The sequence below is a fragment of the Pyrgilauda ruficollis genome, unplaced genomic scaffold (genome assembly GCF_017590135.1).
Source record: "Pyrgilauda ruficollis isolate IOZ18807 unplaced genomic scaffold, ASM1759013v1 scaffold66, whole genome shotgun sequence".
NCBI classification, from domain to species: domain Eukaryota; kingdom Metazoa; phylum Chordata; class Aves; order Passeriformes; family Passeridae; genus Pyrgilauda; species Pyrgilauda ruficollis.
The window spans coordinates 4,600,374-4,612,665 of record NW_024528377.1 but is presented as its reverse complement, the minus strand read 5'-3'; the positions used below and the strand labels follow the sequence as shown (position 1 = coordinate 4,612,665).

At 38.1% G+C, this 12,292-nt stretch overlaps 1 protein-coding gene across 8 annotated transcripts in view; it reads right to left on the bottom strand.

The window, feature by feature from the left end:
* PLEKHA5 (pleckstrin homology domain containing A5) overlaps positions 1-12,292 on the bottom strand; it is a 161,527-nt gene that overhangs the window by 36,542 nt on the left and 112,693 nt on the right. For all 8 annotated transcript variants that reach the window (XM_041484404.1, XM_041484406.1, XM_041484405.1 and 5 more), the window contains exons 10-12: positions 11,662-12,129; positions 4,502-4,964; positions 1,034-1,117 (exon numbers count right to left, since the gene is read on the bottom strand). In XM_041484404.1, coding sequence (XP_041340338.1) covers positions 1,034-1,117; positions 4,502-4,964; positions 11,662-12,129 — 1,015 coding nt within the window. The remainder of the gene's footprint in view (positions 1-1,033; positions 1,118-4,501; positions 4,965-11,661; positions 12,130-12,292) is intronic.

Sequence of the window (12,292 nt, the reverse complement as noted above, 5' to 3'; positions counted from 1 at the left end):
CCCAATTTTAGTGCATTAGGAATAACTTATTTCATGGCACTCCAACCCAAACTTTTTTCCACAGAGGAGCCCTTAGAACCCAACTTCTGCTCCTCTCTAGACTTTCATAAAGTTGCTGCAGGTGCTGTGCATTTGATGCAGGTCTTGGGACTCTTGAAACACCAGCTTTTCTCAGGGTTTCCTACAGGTTTCCTCCTCTGGCCCTGCACTGTTCTGCTGTGGATTTCTGGTTGGTTTCCTGGACCTGCTTGTCCCTCTGGAGATCAGCCCAGCAGAGCTGAGGGGACCATGAAACCCAAGAAATGTCTGGAAGGCTGCAGCTGCCAAAGACCAACCCCAAAAGTCACTGAAGGTGCCAGAAATCTGTGCTGGGAAGTGCAGGAAACAGGGCTCGAGGCTGCCCACAGTAGGATCCAAAAACAAAATAAAAAAAAAAATCAAATCTGTTTTCTTAATTCATAACTCTCTCAATCGGTATTTTTGGATGGACAGAGAGATGACAAAAAAAGGAGACAAAAACTGGTAAAGAAGTGACATAAATTTAGGGCAATTTTTTGGCTGAGAGTCATGTTTCAATTAGGAAAGTGGAGAATATTCACCAACATCACTTTGATGAAATATCTTCAATGAGAACTTCATCTCTACTACAGCACAGTGTCAGAAAGGACATCCTTTTATAAAACACTCTTTTACATTTCCAAAAAAGCCAAACTTGACTTCCAGGATTTTCTAAATAATTAATTGAGAAATAAGTGTTCTGTGCTGTAGCCTACCCTCTCCCAGGAATTTCAGCAATGTATCAACACTGATTAAAAAATAATAAATCTGTATTTCCCAAAGAAAACCTTGACTCAGCAGCTACAGATATTCTTAGAATTCTGTGGAATCACAGAGTACTTCTTCCCCTGATAATTTAAATAAAGGTTACATTTAAAGCAAGCTTTAATTAGAATAAAATTTCTATGTTGCCTCTTCATACTTAAAGGTTTATTCTTAAAAAACCCCTGATGTACCAAATAAAAATCCAACTCACTGTTTTGCCTTGGAGGCTCTGAGGAGTAACAGGCTGTAAACCCAGCCCTGCTGGCATCGACCTTCTGTCAGGCACAAAGACATGCTGCACAAAAAAAAAAAAAAAATAGCACAGTGTGATCCACAGTTATTTCTAAAGACTCAAAAACTTTAAATGCTAACACAAAAAGTCAAGCCAGCTTCCCCCTCATGAAAATTTGCTGTGATTTGTGCCAGTCATGCTCCCCACTGATCTACTACCTAGGTTACTCAAGTAGTCTGTCTCTAAATGCTAGAAATACCCCAAATTTCATATTTCATGTAATTAACAGTTCTCCTTCAGTGCTGACCAAAAGCAAGGTCTACCCACAAATCACATTTATTTCTGATAATACACCAAGAGACTGCCACTACAGCTCTATTTCCAAAACACAAACAATATAACCAGTAATATTCCCCAAAGTGGATGCTTATCACTTAGATGTACATAATTATCACCTAAATGCATGTTAAATAAATGTAGGCATTTATTGTGGTTTTTGTAGTTTTTAAATGTAGCTAAGCACATTGAAAAATATTAAATATTCACAAATATTAAATGTTTTGAAGCAATTCTAAAGGAAGCCTGGAAACAACAGACAGTTTTAGCACAAAAAGGACCACAGCCATGGCAAGATACCTTAGAAAAGTACATCTACAATGATTTGTGAGAAAAAAAAAAAAAAAAATTGAGGACTTATTTCCTTTACCAGTGTTTCAAATGGAACCCATATGACACAGTTCATTTAAGGACAGCTGAACAACAGCAATTTGGGGAGGTAGTCTTTTTCTGTCTTACTGGATTCTCAAAATATTAGGGGCAGATTGCTAGATAAAGTAAATTCTGTGGGTGTAGTGCAGCATTCTTGGGGCTGTGGATGTCATTTCTATTTCAAGAATAATAGGGAAAGTCTTGGAATAGTAAGGAAAGACACAAAACAGGACAGAAAACTAGTTGATGTGAAAAGAAATAAGAAATAAAATTTTCAAGCTGCAGGGTGATTACTTTAGAGTAGGCAATGCCATTTAAACATATACAAGCAGTCAATTCAAAACCACGTGCTGTAAAAAATAGAAAGTTTTGGCATCTGCTCACAACGTTCTCATTCCTGAATTCTCAAACCATGCCTTCACTGACTTCTCAAACTGAAACAGTCACACACAAGGGGATTCATGCAAATGGGCATGTGGATGTGAGCACTATTGTTTTATGTTTTCCAGGTGCTCCAATACCACCTTTGCCTCATCCTTTGAGGCGAGAAAGGATCAGCAGAACAAAACCAAAAGCCACAACAAAATCCCAGCTCTTCTTTTTCAGTCCTTTTCTCTTGGGAAGCAGTTCAGATGAGCATCCTCTGCCTGCCAGAGTGACCTGACTTAGGCAGACCATGCAGCTTCTCCTGAGCAGGGTGGCCACACAGCCCCAGCTTGAGGAGGATGCTTGGATAAATGCACACGTGCCTTGGGCTCCTGGACTCTAACACCACTCATAAAAGCATCCCTCTCTCCTCCTGGGGGGCTTTAACTTTCTTTAGTAGCCTTTTCTTCAAAGCAAGTCCACTTCACTATAAAATTGCTTGATGGGTAAAAAGACTTTCTTCATCTTTCCAGTTCCAACACACGAGGCAGCTCCTACAAATTCAGCCTTGTTCTCTGACCATTTGCTAAGTGGACATTAGTCTCCTTTCTGTCTTGTACACAATAAAGAGTATTTGAGCTCTTTTATGTCCTTCTCCAGATATTCTTTCTAACTCATCACTTGGGAGCAAGCTTACAAAAGGTAATGGCTTAAAAGGTAATAAATGCTAACAGGAATTCTGCAAATGTGAGTCCAGCCTGGGATGATGAGATTACAGTCTTGTAGCACATGAGAAATATATATTGATGACAAAAATTGATCTTCTTGTGGGTAAATGCTCCAGCCTATAACAACTGACATGTTATGAGGAACACTGCTCTAACTTCTCATGATAGAAGAATCACTGAATATTGGATAAATTCTAGAACCTTCTGTTTGGATGGCTATCTATGCAGAAGTGTAGCACTGTATAGGACAAATATTGGCTGTACAGCCCTGGAGAGGAAAATCCATCCCACCTCTGAACTTGGGACTGTGCTTAATGTGCAGAGATGGGACTGAGCTCTGGAGAGACACAGCGTGGCATTTTCAAATCACTGTCATAGATGGGTTTCAGGAGGATTTTGAGAATTGAAAAATAAAAAGCCAACCATTGGAAGCCACTGAAAAACCTAAGATCTCTATGTAGATGGGGTTTAGATGTCAAATTTACCCTACTGATTTCAAACAATCAGTCTTCTAATTACCCACCTCTTAAAGGCAGGGGTGTTTTTAAAGTTAATGGCAAAAGCTGGTTGTGTAACTAAATACAAACCAAACAGCATGAAAAAATCAAGGGAAACAGAAGGTTTGTATCAAAGACACTCAATACTAAATGAAATACTAGCATAAACTGTTCAACAAGGAACAAAAAAAAATCAGGAAGCAAAACATAGCTGACAGGACAAGCAATACAAACTCTGCAGCACTGACCCAGTGATATTTCTCAGATATTGAGAAGCATTGATTACTAAATTTCCAGAGCAGTTGAGACATAAAGGATGCCAAAGCAAAATTACTCCTTTGGTGACAGGGATCTAGAAACTTTAAAATCCAACACCTGATAATCACCTCTAAGTTGTTTAAATTACTTTAAGTTGTAGTTATAGATTTTTTTTTTACTCTGTATTAAAAAAAAAAAGACATCCAAGGAAAAAGTTTTTAGAAAAATGCTCAGGAGCATTTTACATCCAAGGGAAGGAGTAATTTTATTTTAATTATTTCCAATCTATTAAAACCCATGGTAACACAAGCATGCTGGATGCAGCACAGTGGCACATATGGCACCCAGGTTCACAATTCTTCATGCCTCCCTCCCAGTGCTCAAGCACCAAGGCTGGGTGCATTTAGACTGATCTTCAATGATCCCCCTAAGAGCTCAAAGGCATAAAAAGGAACTATACACTCGATTTGCTGCTGGAGCCCAAGGCTGCCAAACTTGTTGCTGAAGAACAGAAAGCAGCATCTGTAAAGAAACCTGGGATTTTGAGTCCTCTTGGTGCTAGAAAGGAATTAGAGTTCTCTACATGCATGAGGTATTCTGAATAATTTGCCGATCGACTCCTTATTTTTTTTAGAGGAAACATATTATCATATTAACAGTAATATCAGGACATGTTTTCATCTTGTAGTGTTTTAAAAAAACCACCTTTTTTACTACCTTCAGATTTTTCAGCCCTTTTTAAAACCAAACCTTTCTCCACGAAAACAGTGATGTAACAACATCCGTTATAGTAAAATATACTCCAGTACAACGTGTTTTCCAGATCAGATACATTCTATTCAAGAGCCCTGCAGATGAGAGTTTTAACTATTAAATGAAGCTTTTTTTACCTTTGTGTGATGTGTCCTGTGCCTGCGGTCGATGGTTACATCTCCCCTCTGCACGGGCGACGACACCTCCGAGCGGTACGTCCGCTGCGGGGAGTACCCCTGGAAACCCGCGATGGAGCCGTGCGAGGGGGACGTGGGAATGGAGTGCATGGTCTGGTCGGAGATGTTGATCATGGTTTTTGGGCTGCTCAGGGTGCTGTGCCTGCTGAGAGTGGTCTGCTTGTTGTAGAACTGGCGCTGCTGCCACTCGTAGAGCTGCCACATGGTGTCGTCGCGCATGGAGCGCCGCTTGTCCTCGGCGCTCGCGGGTCCCACGGCTCTGTCGTAGGGAGCCACGCTGCAGAGGCTCTCTGGACGTGTCTTGCTGTTCCTTGGCAGTGTCCTGTATCCCTCTGGGTACCGGGGCAGCACCTGGGCTCGATGGCTTGGCATGTTCCTCGGCAGCGTCTGGTAGGAGATGATGCTGGAACACAAGTTTTCTTTTATTAGCATTAATGTTACGGCAATAGGAAGGTGTTTGCTGGGTGTTGGGTTTATCCAGCTCTCACCCCTTAGAATACTTTGAATGGCATTTAAAAAACACTCAAGAAAATCAAGGCAACAGTTCAAGAATCAATGATTCCGACTGAATGCATTGTAGCAGCCAAAAGTGGATGCTTTCTCACTGATTAGCTCTTGCTGATATAATCCATATTTCATCTTTTTACCAGTTTGCCAGTCTAATACCCTACTGGACTGGCAAATGTGATTTCAAGTTTCGATCAAATCTTGGAACTTGTCTATATGCTGGATAGGTGAAAGTTTTTAAACCTTTAAAGTTCTACACTGTTTCCATATGCTTTCTATATTTTCATTTTAAATGTTCACTTTTTCAAAAGCGAAAAACAATCCTGTTGTTTCCCTACGAAAATCTTGAGCAATTACTATAGACATAAAAAAACCCCAGCAGCATAAAAAAACCCTTTTAAGAGCAGTCCATGGGAAAACTGCAGTAATTGTCTGAAGAAATTATATTTTGCAATTGTCAAGGACAAGCCATTCCGTATCAGCCATTCAAGTGAAACAACCAGCAATACATGTCTTTTTTTGATAATAATATTTTATTGCTTTTCAACTCAGATATGAATTCAAATGCTTATTTCCTTAATTTTTTTCCCCATTAAAAATCTGGAGTTCTACAGTCATTTAGCAACTTTCAGCATCAGCTGAAATAAAAATTTTCTATACTAAGGATTGATGCATGCCTAAGTATGACAAAGCACTTCTTGTTAATTTATTTCAGAGGACAAAATCTAGGTCATAAACACTGATTTATTCCTCCCTTATCTAAAATGCAAATGAGCACCTCTTAAAGCCTTTTGCTACAGAGCATGCATATGATTGATGCTTGCTTGTAGACAACAAAACCAGCCTCAAATTGGACCTGATTTAGCCATGAGAGGGCAGCAGCTTCCAGCTACACCCCACATTAATCCAAACTAAAATCCCTGCACCATGAAGCACCAGAACCTGGAGATGGTTTTGAATTACTTCAGTGCCACAAAAAAAAAAAAAAAAAAATTAAAGAAATTATGTAGATAAGATAAACTAGCATTATGCATGTGAGATCCTTATGGAACAACTATCAGGGAAATTGATGATGGTGAAACACACTTTTCTGAAAATAATTAAGCTGAGTATTTACGATCACCTGCAACATTTTGAAGATGAAAACTGCTATAAAGAGCTTTATGCACAAAATCTGCTACAGTTTCTGAAGCTTTTCAAGAATTACTGAAGAATTATCCCCACTTTGTTTTGGACAACTTCCCATTCTTAAAAAAAAATCACAAAAAGGGAAAAGGAATTCTAAGTCCTAGTCTTCTGTTGCCAAATCTGCTTAAATACCTCCAACTTTCTTTAGTAATATGCCATTAATGATAAGGCTTTTGTTCATCTCCATATTTAAAACCAACCAAACAAGATACTTTTGACCTCCATTTCTAACTTTCAGAATAGAATTGTAGCTTATATCCCACAGCAGCTACAGTACGGCCTGACATTTTCATGAATACATTTAGTAGCAAGACACACCTCACTCACTGAAGTTCCTCACACATTTTATTAGTTAAATGGGCAGTGTAATCCTGTTGGCACCTTTAAACATCCTGAACTTGCAAAAAATCTGCCTGAAGTTCTTACTGTGCAAAGACATCAATTTAAAATCTGCATGCAATTACTTGTATTCTGGAACATCTAGAAAGATAACATAATCCATCTTCAATTGGTAAACCATGAAAACTGTAAAAAGCTCAACCACCTCAATACTAAGCCATGTTTTACATAAGTCAATAAAATCAGAATAGATTCACCAATGTCCTGCTGATACTTGCAAAAATGTCATTCCAGTCAAACCCAAATCCCAACTCCAGACAGAACTGCAGCATCCAGCTGCCCTGCACACAAGGGGAGGCTGCTGCAGTTGGGTCTGAGGTTGCAAAGTACTTCTGCATCTGTCATCATAAATAGCTCCTTATAATCGCTCCCATATGAGAAGGAGTCTTCCACATGTGTTACAGACACCTTGAGAGGTTGTCTCTCGGGAGCAATAGTGGTTCTGGTGTCTGAGTTGGACTGTTTGGGTGTCTTAGGCTGGAAAGGGAAGATGTGCCCAGGGGTGTGTGCTCTATCACCATCTGTCAGAGCTGGGGTACTTCATTTGTAATTTCATTTTCCTAATAAAGAACTGTTACTCCTATTCCCACATCTTTGCCTGAGAGCCCCTTAATTTCAAAATTATAATAATTCAGAGGGAGGGGGTTTGCATTTTCCATTTCAAGGGAGGCTCCTGCCTTCCTTAGCAGACACCTGGCTTTCAAACCAACACATTTGGAAAGGAACTTTGCTGCTAGGCCTTCAAGGGCTCAGTGCTGCGAATATCCTCAGTGTTGTGAATATCCTCAGATTGAAGCCTCTAAACAGCCCTTCATCCTAATAAACACAAATACCAGCTGGCCCCAAATACAGAACTTCCATGTAGGAATCAAGAAAGGGTGGCAGAGTGAAGATGGAAACCTGCAGGCATTAATTATTTTGGACTAATCTTATATAGGCAGAGAGACAGGCTCACATCCTGAGATAGCAGCAACAAAAAACATCCCTTAGTACCAAACAACCCCTCTGTACTTTGTCACATTTGAGAAAGACCACTCAAGTGACCTACTTTTGTGAAAAACATTTTTTTTTCCCATAACTGACTTGTGCAAAATTCAATAAAAGGATACTGAAGTGGAATGTGTGCATTTATTATTCAAACCACATTTATTTTTGGTTTTTAAAAAGTTTGCTTTCCTTAAGGCAGCAGTTTATTCATGTGGCTTTTGCCAAACTCGATGTCTAGATCCATGGAAACAACAGATAACACCTTCAAGAATTAAAATCTACATTGTTGTCATTCTCATTACTTTTCTGGGCAATCAAACTACTGAGGAGTCAACCTGTTCCTCTAAAAAAATTAGCAGTTGTATAGTGAACCTTTTTCATTCTATACTGAGGACAGCTAAGAGATCCTTTTTTCTTTTATACATAGTCATTTAATTGAAAATCTTTGTTAACATTTTAGCATTAGTCCCAATTTTTTGTGCAGTCTGACACACCAGAGATACTCAGTTGGGTCCTCCATGATTTCTCTAATGCAGACACAATAATACAGATGCACTGGAAAGCAGCTTGGTGGAGAGTCAGCAACCTTCCCCCATTAAGTAAAGACTACTTTTTTCAAAAATTCAAGTTATGAGTTTTACAGGTCTTAAACAGCCTTAGGATCCTCTCACTCCAACCTTAAGCTTTAGCAAAAACCAGAGCTTTTTTTCTACTCTCATTCACCAACTTTGATTCTACTTAAATTTCTGTCTCCAGCCAGAAACCGGCACCCTGAACAAAAATAAAATTTTAAATTTAAATGAAGCCCCATTTAAAAGACATCACTATACACATTAGAAATTTGGATCATCATTCAAGGCTGTTTCCATGCATAGCAAAAAAGATAGCTCAAGGCAAATTCTCCTTTAGTTTGCTGCTTTTATGTAGAACTGCATTTGAAAGCATTTATATTATCAGTGTCACCCTTATGTAGGTAAACAAGTGTTCCCTATACTCAGGAATAAAATATTGTTAATTAGTAACATATTGTTAATAGCACTTCCCTCTATTTGATTCCCACTATGAAATCAGTTTTAGGGTTTTTATACTTGTTCACAACTGAAAAATTGCACATCTATTCTACTTTCTTCTGTTTGGTTGCAAGTTTTAAAGTCCAATTAAAAAAAATTAACTTCATCAAAGAGCCTTCTGAGTTCTCATTATGCAAGTTTGAATAATAAGATTAATGTCACAGCGTGCAAGTTCCTGTCTGTATTGCAAGCTCGAACTTGATCAAACTACTTATGATGAGCATTTCATGAAACACCACATTAACAATTCCTAATTATATGTAATGAAAGGCTAAAAGCAGTGAGGAAGTGTTCAACCTTGGCAAGTGGAAGCCAAGTTCATGGAAATGTTTCAAGATTTTGCAAAAACTGAGAAGCCCCCAGGTACATATCTCGAAACTTGTGGGGGAAACACATTTTCTCAACTTGGTTTCTCTTAAGCTAAGCTCCACTCTGCCATCCATCTATACACAAAATCCCTAATTTCCAGTCCTTCAAAGTTATCTCCTGTGATAGCATCTCCATACTTCCTATCAAATGTAATATTAAAAACCATTTACATTTTCCTGCTAGAGCTGCTAGTCTGCAAGGCAGCCTGGAAGCAACATCCCTACACTTCTGTCAGAGAAATTGCTATTGGCATGACATTCAATATTGCCAATCATTCACACATCATTTTAAAGCTTCATGAATAAGCACTAGAGCTCAATATTAGAACTGCCTGATAGCTAATTTCATGAGAAGAGAAGCTTTAAGCATCAAGTTAGATTCTGTGTCTTATTTTTAGATAAATCTTGTCTCTCTCTCTCTTCATTTAAAGCTGGTTTAAAGCTTAAAAGCTCCCAGGAATATTTTTTAAAAAAGAATTTCAAATAAAATATTATTATAAGAATTTGTGAGCAAAAAATGCAGAAGAGAGGGCAATTTCAAGAACAGATTTTTATGACTGATGACCTATTTTCCCTGCTAGGACAGGGAAATTTCTAACACCCAAAAAGTGTTTGTGGCTATTTTTATTTGAGCTATTACTATACTTTAATTTATTACTCATTATGCAAGTTTGAATAATAAGATTAATGTCACAGCGTGCAAGTTCCTGTCTGTATTGCAAGCTCGAACTTGATCAAACTACTTATGATGAGCATTTCATGAAACACCACATTAACAATTCCTAATTATATGTAATGAAAGGCTAAAAGCAGTGAGGAAGTGTTCAACCTTGGCAAGTGGAAGCCAAGTTCATGGAAATGTTTCAAGATTTTGCAAAAACTGAGAAGCCCCCAGGTACATATCTCGAAACTTGTGGGGGAAACACATTTTCTCAACTTGGTTTCTCTTAAGCTCTGCTCTGCCATCCATGTATACACAAAATCCCTAATTTCCAGTCCTTCAAAGTTATCTCCTGTGATAGCATCTCCATACTTCCTATCAAATGTAATATTAAAAACCATTTACATTTTCCTGCTAGAGCTGCTAGTCTGCAAGGCAGCCTGGAAGCAACATCCCTACACTTCTGTCAGAGAAATTGCTATTGGCATGACATTCAATATTGCCAATCATTCACACATCATTTTAAAGCTTCATGAATAAGCACTAGAGCTCAATATTAGAACTGCCTGATAGCTAATTTCATGAGAAGAGAAGCTTTAAGCATCAAGTTAGATTCTGTGTCTTATTTTTAGATAAATCTTGTCTCTCTCTCTCTTCATTTAAAGCTGGTTTAAAGCTTAAAAGCTCCCAGGAATATTTTTTAAAAAAGAATTTCAAATAAAATATTATTATAAGAATTTGTGAGCAAAAAATGCAGAAGAGAGGGCAATTTCAAGAACAGATTTTTATGACTGATGACCTATTTTCCCTGCTAGGACAGGGAAATTTCTAACACCCAAAAAGTGTTTGTGGCTATTTTTATTTGAGCTATTACTATACTTTAATTTATTATTAATAATAAATTAAATGCTAATAAAATAAACTTTCACACATCTGTTCTGAGAAGTTCTCAAATGCAGAAGAGAGGGCAATTTCAAGAAGAGATTTTAAGTGGAAAAGAATTTTTGTGAGTGATGACACCCTCTCCCTGCTAGGACAGGGAAATTTCTAATACCCAAAAAGGGTTAATGGCCATTTTTATTTATTGAGTTATTAATATACTTTAACTTATTAATCACCATTCAAATGCTTATAAAAGAACATCTGTTCTGAGAAATCCTCAAATGCAGAAGTGAGGGCAATTTCAAGAACAGATTTTAAGTGGAAAAAGAATTTTTGTGAGTGATGACACCTTCGCCCTGCTAGGACAGGGAAATGCCTAACACCCAAAAAGGATTTATGGCCATTGTTATTTATAATTAATATACTTTAGTTTATTAATAACCACTCAAATTCTAATAAAAGAAACTTTCATACATCTGTTCTGAAAAGTCCTCAAATGCAGAAGTGAGGGCAATTTCAAGAACAGATTTTAAGTGGAAAAAGAATTTCTATGAGTGATGACACCTTCGCCCTGCTAGGACAGGGAAATGCCCAACACCCAAAAAGGGTTAATGGCCATTTTTATTTACTGAGTTATTAATATACTTTAATTTATGAATAACCAAATGCTAATAAAAGAACATCTGTTCTGAAAAGTCCTCAAATGCAGAAGTGAGGGCAATTTCAAGAACAGATTTTAAGCGGAAAAAGAATTTTTGTGAGTGATGACACCTTCGCCCTGCTAGTACAGGGAAATGCCCAACACCCAAAAAAGGTTTATGGCCATTTTTATTTATTATTAATACACTTTAGTTTATTAATAACCATTCAAATTCTAATAAAATTAGACTTCTCTCTGTTCTGAGAAGTCACCCAGGCATTTCCTACAGAGAATGAAGACTGCGATTATATAACACAGATCTAGAACTAAAGAAGCTAACCAGGGTACAAATGTATTATTTATTAGACAGTCTAAAAATAAAATTACCCAGTACTCACCCTCTTGTTTCCTCCTCCTGTCCCTTCCCCCTCTGGATTTTGATCCACTGCTCCAGCTGCAGCATGGAGTTGGTTCTCTGCATGACCCGCTCGGACTCCGCGTGCGCCGGCACCGCGTTGTGATGGGCTCCATCCCCGGCATCCGCCAGCACCACTCCCACGGATTTGCTCTCAGATCCATTCAAATGCACAGGCCTGAAGTGCCCACCTGGAATTGTGCTTATGGGCAAAGTCCTGTACTCGGATCCCAAAGGGTTCAGCTTCACACTGTTAATTTTTGTTAATGGTTTGTCCTGCCCGACTTTCTGGAATCCGTATTTTTCAGCTTCCAAAGCTTTCTTCTCCTCGTTTTTGTTCACTTCTTTGTTTCTCTGGTTGTTTTGTGCCTCTGGCTTAATTAGCACCCGATGGTTTGAAATGTTATTTGCTTCTCGAGGTGATGTATTTTCAACAGTGAACTTCTCTATTCTGGAAGGGAACATATGACAAGTTATAATACCAAAAAACCATTCCTTACAAATAGTAATAAAAACCTGGAAGCTATTTCAGCAAACCCCTGACTGTATTTTACAACAATATCTTGACTTTTAGAGAAAAAAATCAGGATTTTTTTCACAATAATCAAGGACAG